At 50.1% G+C, this 12,437-nt stretch overlaps 1 protein-coding gene across 4 annotated transcripts in view; it reads right to left on the reverse strand.

Annotated features, from left to right (window-relative positions):
• Positions 1 to 209: 209 nt before the first annotated feature.
• EIF4B (eukaryotic translation initiation factor 4B) overlaps positions 210 to 12,437 on the reverse strand; it is a 59,320-nt gene continuing 47,092 nt past the window's right edge. For 3 of the 4 annotated variants that reach the window (XM_077329249.1, XM_077329251.1, XM_077329248.1), the window contains exons 11-15: positions 11,581 to 11,800; positions 6,832 to 6,899; positions 5,126 to 5,240; positions 4,673 to 4,760; positions 210 to 2,623 (exon numbers count right to left, since the gene is read on the reverse strand). In XM_077329249.1, the coding sequence (XP_077185364.1) occupies positions 2,543 to 2,623; positions 4,673 to 4,760; positions 5,126 to 5,240; positions 6,832 to 6,899; positions 11,581 to 11,800 (572 nt within the window). In that variant the 3' untranslated portion in view covers positions 210 to 2,542. The remainder of the gene's footprint in view (positions 2,624 to 4,672; positions 4,761 to 5,125; positions 5,241 to 6,831; positions 6,900 to 11,580; positions 11,801 to 12,437) is intronic. The other variant, XM_077329250.1, reaches the window with a different exon arrangement.

Genomic DNA, 12,437 nt, shown 5'->3' on the forward strand with positions numbered 1-12,437 from the left:
ACAATGCTTTGAAACAATAACATATAGAGGACGGCACACATTCTCCTTTGGCTAGAAGTACTGAGAGGAGGGTACTAGAGGTAAGCCACACCTGGAGGTTTATTTATTTTATTTGCAGGTAACTTTGACCACCACTTCTCATATTCTTATAGAGGAACCCGCCCCTCCCCCTTTCCCCGGGTTCCCCAGAACACATCTTGAAAGGCATGGGCATTTACAGGACTTTATTGCAGAAAGCAAAGGAAATCTCTACCAGGTTCTCAGTCCACTCTTAACAGATCCGATCCCCTCTGAAAAGGATATTGGCGTGGGAGTGTTATTTTAAAGATTAGTTTTATTTGGGGAGGGGGGGGAACCAAGAGGGGAGGGAATTTTACATAATAAAAGACATCTCCCAGGAAGTCCACACAGATTACAAATCATTTTTCATAGAAGATATTTTGTACAAATTTTACATGTCTTCAGAATGTGTAAAATGCAACTCAAATCCGTTCGTGAACCTGTTCTTATAGCAGAGAGGGTGAGAGAGAGAATGCGGGCATGCATGCGAGAGGGGGGACAGGGAGGAAGAAGAGAATTTTCTTTCGGGGTATGCAAAATCAGCCGGTCACCACTTCAAATATAGCTTCCCCCCCCCTCCCCGGCATCGCACTGCAGTGTTGCATTTCTAATCCCCCCTCTGCTCTCAGCAAGGTTTCTCCCCCCAACCCCACCCCTCTCCAACACAGCATCTATGTCCTGTCCCTTCAGACTCACCAATACTATTTTGCTTTCAAGGGACTGATATAACCCTACCTAAAAAGTACTGATATTGTCACCAGTCACTGCAGCTTCCCAAGCCTGCTGAATCCAGCATCTGACGCAGCTGGGCTTGTTTCAAACCTAGACGGACCAGGACATTCTCCCCAGCTACGTGAAAGAGCTTCTTGATAAGGGTTGCGCTACACACACTGCTAGGGAAGCGAGCCGGTTAACTCTGCAGCTTCCCCTGGATTTCAAAGCGGGCTACTGAAAAACCTTGTGCTAGTGTGAAAGAGTTTGCATGGCCTTGACCCGGCCCTCAAGACAGGAGGGCGGGGAAGAACAAGACCCGCAAGGGCACAAAATAGAACAGAATTCTCTCTGGAAAGACCACAATTCGCGATTGAGATGATCCTCCAACAAAAACCCGCAGGGGGAAGCGGCTTCCAAAGTCATCCTGGTGACTTAAAGGTTGAGATTTGTCAGCCACTTTGTGCATCTGCCTGCCCAAGCTGCAGGCAAAAGCAGAACAGATCCGCTGACGTCGTTGGGGAAAAAATGTCCAAGCTAGACTTTTAGCCCAAAATTTGTGGAAGTGGCACACCTCAGCAATGGTGAGGAGGGGGGGGGGGAGAGAGAAGACACGGACAACCAAAACAATCACTAACTATCAGAAATCTGCTCTTTTAAACTTTGGGTTTCCCTTAAGCTCAGTAGATAATTTCCCTACACTACAGGTGCCTGGTGGGACAGCAGCTTAACACTGACTCTGAACGGAGAGCCTTCTGGGCACAGGGAAGCGGCTTTCGGTACAGGTTGGACAGGTGGCAAATTTGGTGCCAACTCATCCGGGAAGTTCCCACGTCGCTTGGTCGAACTATGTGGAAAGCAGCTCTTTGGGCAGAAGCAGTTACTGGCAGTCTCCGTTCTGGAGTCGCAGAGACCTTAAAACAAACTTCAAAAGGGGAGGGCATCATGCTCACTAGCAAAATTGCACCACTGGGCTTCGGTGCTCCCAACACCACTACTGGATTTGCGACAAAAATGCGGACGATGTGAGGAATCTCCCCCCTCCTGGTAAGAGGGCGAAGCTGGTGTCTAAACTGAACAATGACTCATGCAGAGTTGCAACCCCTCTATCATGAGAGTTGTCTCTCTCTCTCTCTCTCTCTCCCTTCCTCCGGGTCATTAAGATGACTTTTCTCCTCCGTTTCCCTAGTGCACAAAATGCTTTTCAAGGTGATTGTTTCAAATTGACACTGCAGAAGTCGGCCTGGTTTGCAAGAGGGGGAAGAAGAGACCGTTCTCAGCTGCCCGATTTTCCCCAATCCACTCGCAGGCCCCGGGGCCCTGCAGGCCAGATAAGCTAACCCTTCATTCTGAGCGGGGAGGGACCCGGGGCTCTTAGACGTGACCAGAAGCTGCGTGGAAGCCACGCCCGAGAGACACACACTCACTCGCACACCCCTGGGCCTATTCCTTTTTGTTAAAAAAAGACGCCTGCTGTTTTGCTCTCTTGCTACACTTCCTTTCGTTTTTGTTTTGTTTTGTTTTGCAGGGATGCCTCCAGTTAGTTCAATACTTTAAAGGCTGCAGCAGCATGCAAGAGAAACTTATCAACGTTTTGATTTCGTGTGGTTTTGTTTTGTTTTTTAAAGAAAGGTTTTAAGAAAAGTCTCTCCAGGGAGATGTTGACTTGTAGGCTTTTATTTTTTTTTTTTTTCTGTCTTGTCTGAATAAAGGTTTGGTTTTGCTCTCCGAATGTTCCTGGTTAGGAGACGGCACGGAAGGGCTGGAGGATTCAGTCGACGTATTCGTCTCCCTCAGCTTCGTCGTCGCCATCCACTGACAAAGCAGCATACTTGCTGGCATAGCTAAATTTCTGCAAGAGAAAATGTTGGGGAGCGACAGGTTATTGGCGCCAAGCACAGAAATGCACAAGGGGAGGGGGGCTGCGCCTCGGCAGTAGAACATCAGTGCTGTGCGCAGAAATTTGCAGGCTCGATCCCCGTCATCTCCAGCTACATGGCTCAGGTAGTAGGCGACGTGCAAGTCCTCCACCTGAACTGTTGGCGAGCTGCTGCCAGTCTGAGTTGGCAATGCAAATCTGGAGAGTCCCATTGCTAGACTCAGAAGGGAGCTTCAGGCATTCCTATGGCAGTTTTGCAAACAGGGTTCTGTGCGTGCCACGTGTCATTCTGTCAGTTTTCCAGGCTGCGCGGAGGACAGGGCTTGCTGCAGAATTGCTGATGTTTGTTTGGACATTCTTGGCTGATCACCGATGGTGCTCAGAAAAGGAACGGCTGGGCTTCAGATCCCCTGCTTTCCCACAAAAAGTCCACGGCTTTCCTATGGAACCCGAAGTGCTTCAGTTTAACCTACCCTAACCATGTCAGCCTGAACATGTGAACAATATAGGGTAGCTTATATTCAGACAACTGAGCCTTCCAGTCCCACACTGTGGATTCCAGGTGGCTACTGCCATCCCCTACCCGTAAACCTCTTTAAGGAGAGCAGCTGAGGAGCAGATGTGGGAATTCCTGTATTATTGTCAAATATGTTCATTGCCACGGAACGTGGACATAACGTAGCAGGGACCGGCTCTTCCATACACAGCTCAGGGCTTGGAAAATGTGCACCTGGATCCTTACTCTTGCTGAGCCGAGGGGCGCTTTGAATTTAGAGAACAGGGACCGGGCGCCACAACAAAACGGCTGCCGTGGAAATATGCAGAAAAGATGACCCAGCATCAGTAGTTAGTCCAAAGTTGAAATCAGAAGGCCAACGTTATACATCACTCATTCCACTTTTATGGGATATATATTAATCACTCAACTTCTCAGCAACCAACAAGTTGACTGATTAATATACCCAATAAAAGTGGAACGAGAGATTTTTAACTTTGGCCTTCTGATTTCGACTTTGGACTAACTATGGAAATATGCAGTGCAGGGCCAGATGGTTGACAAAATCATAGTTTGCTTCTCGTCCCCCAAAGCCCTGGGCTGGCGCTGGCTGGGTCACCGTGCAATGCAAACTTCTGCTTGTGGGTCACCATCCCAAAAAGGTTGGGAACCACCCGTCACACTTCGGGGGGGGGGGGGGGGAGACTGTAAGATCAAAGCCCAGCATCTCATTCATCTCACTCCAAGAGGCAGGACATGGGGGGAGGGACCGTGGCAGGACGTTTCAGGTTCCCTCCCAGCTACCTGCATTTAATCTCCATTTAAAAAGGACCAGGTCCTAGCAGGGGATGTGAAAGACCTCAGCCACCTAAGACCCTGGAGAGCTAATGACAGTCTAAGTAGCCACACTGACCTTGAGAAGAAGAAGAAAAGTTGATTTTTATAACCCCGCTTTTCACTGCCTGAAGGAGTCTCAAAGCAGCTTCCAATCGCCTTCCCTTCCTCTCCCCACAACAGACACCCAGGTGAGGCTGAGAGAGTTCTGACAGGACCACTTCGTCAGAACAGCACTATTAGGACTGTGACTAGCCCACGGTCACCCAGATGGCTGCCAGTGGAGGAGTGGGAATCGAATCCGGTTCTCCAAATTAAGAGCCTGCTCCTCTTAACCACTAGACCAGGGGTAGTCAACCTGTGGTCCTCCAGATGTTCATGGACTACAATTCCCATGGGCCCCTGCCAGCAAACGCTGGCAGGGGCTCATGGGAATTGTAGTCCATGAACATCTGGAGGGCCACAGGTTGACTACCCCTGCACTAGACCACACTGGCTCTCTTGCTGGACCAAGGGTCTGATTCCGGAGCAGGCAGCTTCACGTGCTTGTGGCTGGAGAGACGTTTGACCTCGGCCCCAAAGGTCCAGGCAGAGAATCCAAAGTTCACTTCCAACCACACGCTCGACACCCAGTTCCCCACACAGACACCGCTTGGCCGCAACGGCCTGGGCACGGCAGCTCCCGCACTTACAGGGGTCGGGTTCTCTTCAAACGTCTTTGGCTCAGACGGAGACCTGGAGTCCTGATCCTTCTTGCTCTCGTTCCTGGAAAAGTCAGGGCTACCGAGTTAAAGGAACACACAGAGCGTGAGAGTCATACAGGAAAGAGTCAAGCAGAGGAAGTGAGAGCAAAGAGGAAGGCAGACTACACACCGGCCTGCATGACACCGAACCTGCGATGACACAGACCGCGAAACAGCAGACGGCTTGAGAAGGTTAGAAGTCAGGGGTGTGATGTTTCCTACTGGTTTTTGTTGAGTTATACTGCCTGCCCACCATGCCCTTTAGCTGTGTCCCCTTCTCCCCAAACCATGTCAACCTTCCTGCCTTAAAGGCTGAGTGGCTGATCACAAACACTGCCCACACAGGCAGGAAACTGGGTCCCCCGGTGATGTCCCACGAGACAATGAGATGCACCCACAGACCTATCTGAATCTTGCCAGTGGTCTCTGCTGCCTCCATCTTCGGGACCACGGCCAGAGCTTCCGCTTCGGCTCTTCGGACCACTCTCTTTCCCGCCGTCGGGCCTGTTTTCATCTCCTGGAAAAGTGACAAGTCTTTTGTTACTCTGAGCGTGATGTATGGACTGGCTGAAGGGCAAGGGAAAAAGCCTCCGCTTCCAACTGTACAAGGCAGCCAGTTTCCCTTTAAATAGCAGAACCTAAGAGAAGCCATGTTGGATCAGGCCAATGGCCCATCCAGTCCAACACTGTGTCACACAGAGGCCCAAACCCAGGGGTCATCAGGAGGTCCAACCATTGACTTTAAGAACTTAAGACAAGCCATGTTGGCCCAAGGCCAATGGCCCATCCAGTCCAACACTCTGTGTCACACAGAGGCCCAAACCCAGGGGCCATCAGGAGGTCCAACCATTGACTTTAAGAACATAAGACAAGCCATGTTGGCCCAAGGCCCATCCAGTCCAACACTCTGTGTCACACAGAGGCCCAAACCTAGGGGCCATCAGGAGGTCCAACCATTGACTTTAAGAACATAAGAGAAGCCATGTTGGCCCAAGGCCAGTGGCCCATCCAGTCCAACATTCTGTGTCACACAGAGGCCCAAACCCAGGGGCCATCAGGAGGTCCAACCAGTGACTTTAAGAACATAAGAGAAGCCATGTTGGATCAGGCCAAGGGGCCATCCAGTCAGGAGGCCCACCAGTGGCTTTAAGAACATAAAAGAAGCCATGTTGGACCAGGCCAATGGCCCATCCAGTCAGGAGGTCCTCCAGTGGATACCTCAAGGACTGTTGGGTCAGGCCTTTGTTCGAGGTAGGGGAGGTTAGGTTTCCATCCTCCCAAGCCAAAGAGTCATTTGTCAAAACCTTCATATCAGATACAAAGAAAGCCCCCCCCCCCCTTACTAGTTAACATTGCAGACCCTGACGCCAGAATACGGATACACGTTTGTGAACTAGGCGGAACATGCAGAGGGTTCTTGGAACCACGCTCCAGAACAGACGCAAGTTCTGCACGCAGGTCGACTTTAAGATTTCCTGCTCCTCCACTGCCCAGAGCTTTGCTGCCCTCTCCTGGCAAGCGAGAAAAATTAAGCGCATCTTTGGTCAAGGCATAGTTGGCTCAGGGTGACCCAGGAGGTGGCTTTCAAGGCTTGAGACGAACAGAGGAGGTTTGCCATTGTCGCTCTCTGCAAGGCCAGACTCCTGGGTGGTCTCCCATCCAAGGACGAATGAGAGCCATCTCTGCTCAGCTTCCAAGAGCTGACAACATCAGGCTAGCCCAGGGGTGGACAAACCATGGCTCTCCAGAGGTCTATGGACCACAATTACCATGAACCCTTAACAGCATCATGCTGGAAGGCATTCATGGAAAATGTAGTTCATGGACATATGGAAAGCCACAGCTAGCTTGATCTGTCTGTACGCATACAAGTTCTGGATTCCTTGGGTGGCTTCCCACTGAGGACCACTTAGGGTGCTATATATGCCAACGTAGTCAGCTCGATTCCACCACATGTAGATCCGTGTAGATGGCGGCATGCAAACGTCTATAAAGTTTGAACTATATGCATAATTTTAACAGATTAACTGATCAGATTGCTGAAATCTTGCAATTTCCTTCAGCCTCACACGTCAAACAGGCCACACCTTGGATCTCCAGGGCCTTACCTTTCCTTGGGGTGTTCTTGGGGGGCACTCCATCTTCAGACTGCAGGGATGGCAGAGTCTGGCTTCCACTGCAAAAGAGAGCACGTGGTAAGAGTGGAGGGTGACACTCCAGAGATAACAATTTTGAGAAAACCTCCAAGAGGACTGAGCAAATTATAGATCGCGAGGAAGTTGCTGTCCATCTCTGTTAGAAGCGACCGAACGGTTCTTGTGTCTAAGGCATGGGTAGTCAAACTACGGCCCTCCAGATGTCCATGGACTACAATTCCCAGAAGCCCCTGCCAGCATTCGCTGGCAGGGGCTTCTGGGAATTGTAGTCCATGGACATCTGGAGGGCCGCAGTTTGACTACCCCTGGTCTAAGGAAACAGCCTTCCAGTTTTTAGCTAGATGCCCAAATGCCATGCCAGTGCAAAGCCTCGAAACATGTTCGAGTTTAGTGTTTCTGCCCCTGCACTTCCCCCCGTGGACCATAAGCCTCTCCAATGGTGTGCTGCACCACCAAGGCCTGATGTTTGGGGCAGTGTGGCTTTAACGGAGCCTGTGTGGGAGGCAGCCAGCTTAAAGGAGCCCCGGCAGAAGTCAACCCAGATGAGTTTCTACCAGGAGGGACCCTGGCATGGAGACTTGCGGGAGCACTGACAGGGGGAAGGTGCTCAAGGGCAGCCAGGGAGAAAGAGCCAGACTTATTCCTCTGCAGATGGGAACAGGTCGCTGGATGAGGGGAAACGGGATGGAAAGAAACCCCCTCTTCTGTTCTGAGGCTGTATCCTGGGACACCCGACAGGCTCATGAAGGGCGGGTTATAAATGCAAACATAAATAAGCAAATAAATCCATGAGCTTGCTGTAGCGGTTAGGAGTGCGGACTTCTAATCTGGCAAGCCAGGTTCGATTCTTCACTTCCCCACATGCAGCCAGCTGGGCGACCTTGGGCTCGCCACAGCACTGATAAAACTGTTCTGACCGAGCAGTGATATCAGGGCTCTCTCAGCCTCACCTCCCTCACAGGGTGTCTGTTGTGGGGAGAGGAAAGGGAAGGCAACTGTAAGCCTCTTTGAGCCTCCTTCTGGTGGAGAAAAGAGGCAAATAAGATCAAACGCTTCTTCTTCTTCAGTATTATCAGGGCCTCACCTCCCTCACAGGGTGTCTGTTGTGGGGAGAGGGAAGGGAAGAAAATTGTAAGCCACTTTGAGCCTCCTTCGGGTAGAGAAAAGAGGCAAATAGGATCCAACTCTTCTTCTTCTTCTTCAGTAATCTCAGGGATTTCTCAGCCCTCCCTCACAGGGGGTCTGTTGTGGGGAGAGGAAAGGGAAGGTGAATGTAAGCCGCTTTGAGACACCTTTGGGGAGAGAAAAGCAGCATATAAGAACCAACTCTTCTTCTTCTGAACTGCTTTTCCCCATCCTCAGAATTAACAGCAGCAGAGTGAGCAAGCCAAACAAAGCGAGCCACTCATAAAGCAGGAAAAGGGAATTTGAAGGCACGGACAAAGAATGCACAAATCTGATCTTGCAGAGAGGATACCTCAAGGACTGTATTGGTAACAGCTCCTTTGTAGTGGGAGGACACAGCTTAAGTAACATGACCTTCCAACCTTATGTTATTTTAATTTTGGGGGCGCAGGGATTTTTATGCTGTTCCGCCCTGACAAGTCAGCTCTTATCATCGTAAAAACATCAGAAGAGCCCTGCTGGATCAGACCAGGGGTCCATCTAGCCCAGCATCCTGTCTCACACAGTGGCTGACCAGTTTCTCTGGAGGGCCAACCATGGGACTTCCCCTGATGTTGCCTCTTGCTTCTGGGACTCAGAGGATTAGTGTCTTTGAATGTGGAGGTTCCTCTCAGGCGCCATGACTGGTAACTTATCGATAGACTCATCCTCCTTGAATCCATCTAATCCCCCTTTTAAAACTGTTTCATTCTGTGGCCATCATGGCATCTTCTGGCAGCAAATTCCACATTTCAATCCCTCTCTCTGTCAAGTAAGTTCTTCCTTTTGTCTGTCCTGAACCTACTGCCCATCGAGTTCTAGTATTTTGGGAGAGAAAAATGTTCTCTTTGTCAACTCACTCCACCTTATGCATAATCATACCCCCCCCCCCCCAAAAAAAAAACTCTTTTCTAAAATGAAGACCCAGACACTTCAGTCTTTCCTCCTAGGGAAGATGCTCCAACTCCCAAATCGGTGGGGCTGCCCTCCTCTGTACTTTTTGCAATTCTGCAATATCCTTTGGGAGACACGCTGACCAGAACTGCATACCCTGGGGAATGTTCATGTAATCCCAAGATTCTCTGGAACCCTGGTTGGGAATCCTTGGGCTAGATGCTTGAATGATCCTTCCGCCCCTTCAAACCTAGACAACTTCACCCCCTGCCCCCCTCCCCCCAAAAGGAGAGAGAGAAAACATTGAGCAAGACTGAATCCAAAAAGTCTGGGAACATATAATGACCTACAGAAACTATCACAAGAAATCAGGACTCCGCAAGGGAGGCAGAAAAAGGACTGCTTTATGGGGGAAGCTGTGGCCTATAATTGCTTTCTTGGAAAGCCATAAAAGTGGGGAAAACCAAGCAAATATAACAGACAATACATTTAATGCTGACGGCACAATTCGGTTTGTTTAACAACGTGAACAAACAATGTAGTGGGGTGGAATGGGGAGGGGAGGGATGGATATTTAAACTGGTTATAGGCCTCTTTGTTCTTTTATTGTGTATACTGTTAAATGCAAACTTTTTAAAAAGATGAAAATTAAGCAAACATGAACTTCTGGTTAACTTCCTATAGCTTGTCTGTAATTAAGACTGTGCAGCGGCAAAATTCAGCTTGCCCTGGGACTAGATTTCTCTTTAATGGCACCTACGACCGTCTGCTAGCCCTGAACCTCCCAGAACTGCAGCGTTTTTCAGAAATCTAACCCTCCAGCAGCACCAAGCAGTGAGCGGTTCACCCCAGCATCCAGCCCTAGAGACTCCCAGGCGAGTGATCCCCAACTGAGATGCTCCATCAGTTCTGCAAATACTGCTAGATAGTCAGAATTAAGTGTTGCGTTTCTTCAAATCCCCGTGTCTTCCTTTTCAACAGTCACATGTCCTCTGCTTCTCACAGGTGGCAGCCCTCCAGGTGGCACCTGGCGATACACTATTAGTTGATCTCCTGATCACGCTCAGTTACTTGGGAGAAAAGGGCTGCTTAGGAGGGTGGACTCTATGCCGTTGTAACCTGCCGAAGCCTATTTCTCCCCTCCCCGAGACCTGCTCTTCCCAGGCTCCACCCCTCCAAAATCTCCAGCTATTTCCTAGCCCTACCAGCAACACAGGTCCACAATGGCATTCTATCCTTTCACTCTGCTGTAGATCAAGAGAAGAAGAAGAAGAGCTGGTTCTTATATACTGCTTGTCTCTACCCGAAGAAGTCTCAAAAGCGGCTTACCGTTGCCTTCCCTTTCCTCTCCCCACAACAGACACCCTGTGAGGTGGGTGAGGCTGAGGGATCCCGGATATTACTGAAGAAGAAGAAGAGTTGGTTCTTATATGCCGCTTTTCTCTACCCGAAGGAGGCTCAAAGCAGCTTACAGTCGCCTTCCCTTTCCTCTCCCCACAAAAGACACCTTGTGAGGGAGGTGAGGCTGAGAGAGCCCTGATATTCCTGCTTGGTCAGAACAGCTTTATCAGTGCTGTGGTGAGCCCAAGGTCACCCAGCTGGCTGCATGTGGGGGATTGCACAATCGAACCCGGCATGCCAGATTAGAAGTCCACACTCCTAACCACTACAGCAAGCTGGCTCTCCAGACGTTTCTAGCAATTAATGAAATGACACATCATATTACCAGCCCCCCGGCCCTAAACCCTCTAGGCTCCCCTTCTCACATATTTCAGTCTGTGGCCCCCTTCAAATGTGCCAGGCCTCTCTATGGGGCCATATTGTCCCTGCTGAGAATTGCTGGGCTATGCTGAATGCCCCAGGTTACAGTTAGACAAATCATATTATGGAGGGGTATATATGAAGGAGAAGAAACAATTACAAGCCAAGTTTAAAAAAGACCTAGTAAGTAGATTACTAGTAAATGAGCCTCTTGGGGCGCAGAGTGGCAAGGCAGCAGACATGCAGTCTGAAAGCTCTGCCAACGAGGCTGGGAGTTCAATCCCAGCAGCCGGCTCAAGGTTGACTCAGCCTTCCATCCTTCCGAGGTCGGTAAAATGAGTACCCAGCTTGCTGGGGGGTAAACGGTAATGACTGGGGAAGGCACTGGCAAACCACCCCGTGTTGAGTCTGCCATGAAAACGCTGGAGGGCGTCACCCCAAGGGTCAGACATGACTCGGTGCTTGCACAGGGGATACCTTTACCTTTAAGTAGATTTCAATGTCTTGATGTGATTAAGAAACAACACCTGAGGAATCTAAGCTTTCGGTCCTGCCCCCCCCCCCTCCTAAGTCTTTAAACTTATTTGTTGTCAAATTTGGAGCAGGGATCCCTTTAATCGTGATGGTGCAAAGTTTTCCGTTCCAAAAAGAGCATTCCTTCAAGTGTTACACACAGCAACTGTAGAACATGATACAAACTGCAGAGTATACCACCCCCTGCCCCCACTACATGGATGGCCAAACCGGTCCTTTCCAGATGCCCGCGGACTACAATTCCCATGAGCCCCTGCCAGCATACTGGCAGGGGCTCATGGGAGTTGTAGTCCACGGGCATCTGGAAAGGACCAGCTTGGCCACCCCATCCACCCATGAGATAGTCACCTTGTAGGGGAATGCTGGTCCGAGTCCGAGCTTTGGGAGCGTGCCGGGTGCGAGTTGCTGCTGCGTTTCACCCAAGCATTCTCTTTTGGCGGAGGAGCTGGCATCACCTTCAGGGGGAGCTTCTCTTCCCGGGGAGTCTTGGAGGTGGGAGACAGGCCTTCCTCCTCTTTGCCGGTGCTTTCGTTCTCCAGGGATTTCTCGCTCTCCCGCCTTCGTGAGGCTAAAAGGGTAAAATCCAGGCGTCAACACTCCTAAGCGTGGCAGAACGTATTTCTGAACCCAAATATTCAGTCGTTCGGGGCCCAGCGGTGTCACCCACCAATGTTATGCAGCTGCACAGACATAGACTGATGGCTCCGTCAACCTGTGCGTTTCCGTGATTATAGACCACGACAACCATGGAACAAATTTGAAACTGTGCCCAGTCTGCTCGATGAAACAGGACACGATACAATGAATCATTCAGAAGTCCGGCTTGCAATTCAGTCTTTTTGCTTTTTCTATCCAAGTGGAGAAATGTTGTTTCTTCCAAGGGGGTTGCTTTGTATCATCATAATAACAACTTTTTATTTATATCCCGGCCTTCCACTGCTCAGGGCGGGTTACAGCTTCAAAAGCATATACACAAAGTTAAAGCATTCCAAATTCTGCCAGTCCTGCCCTCGACTAAGTCCCAGATGGGAGAGGTTTGGCAGGAACAGATCTTCCATCTCCTCTCCTCCCTCCCCTAGTGGGGAGGCCAGCTACCATGATGGATATTATTTGTGGCCTCGGCTATAACCCTGGTGGAAGAGCTCCATCTTGCAGGCCTGGTGGAACTGGTTTAGGTTGCACAAAGCTCTGATCTCTCCTGAGCT

This window comes from Paroedura picta, chromosome 3 (genome assembly GCF_049243985.1).
Source record: "Paroedura picta isolate Pp20150507F chromosome 3, Ppicta_v3.0, whole genome shotgun sequence".
NCBI lineage: Eukaryota > Metazoa > Chordata > Lepidosauria > Squamata > Gekkonidae > Paroedura > Paroedura picta.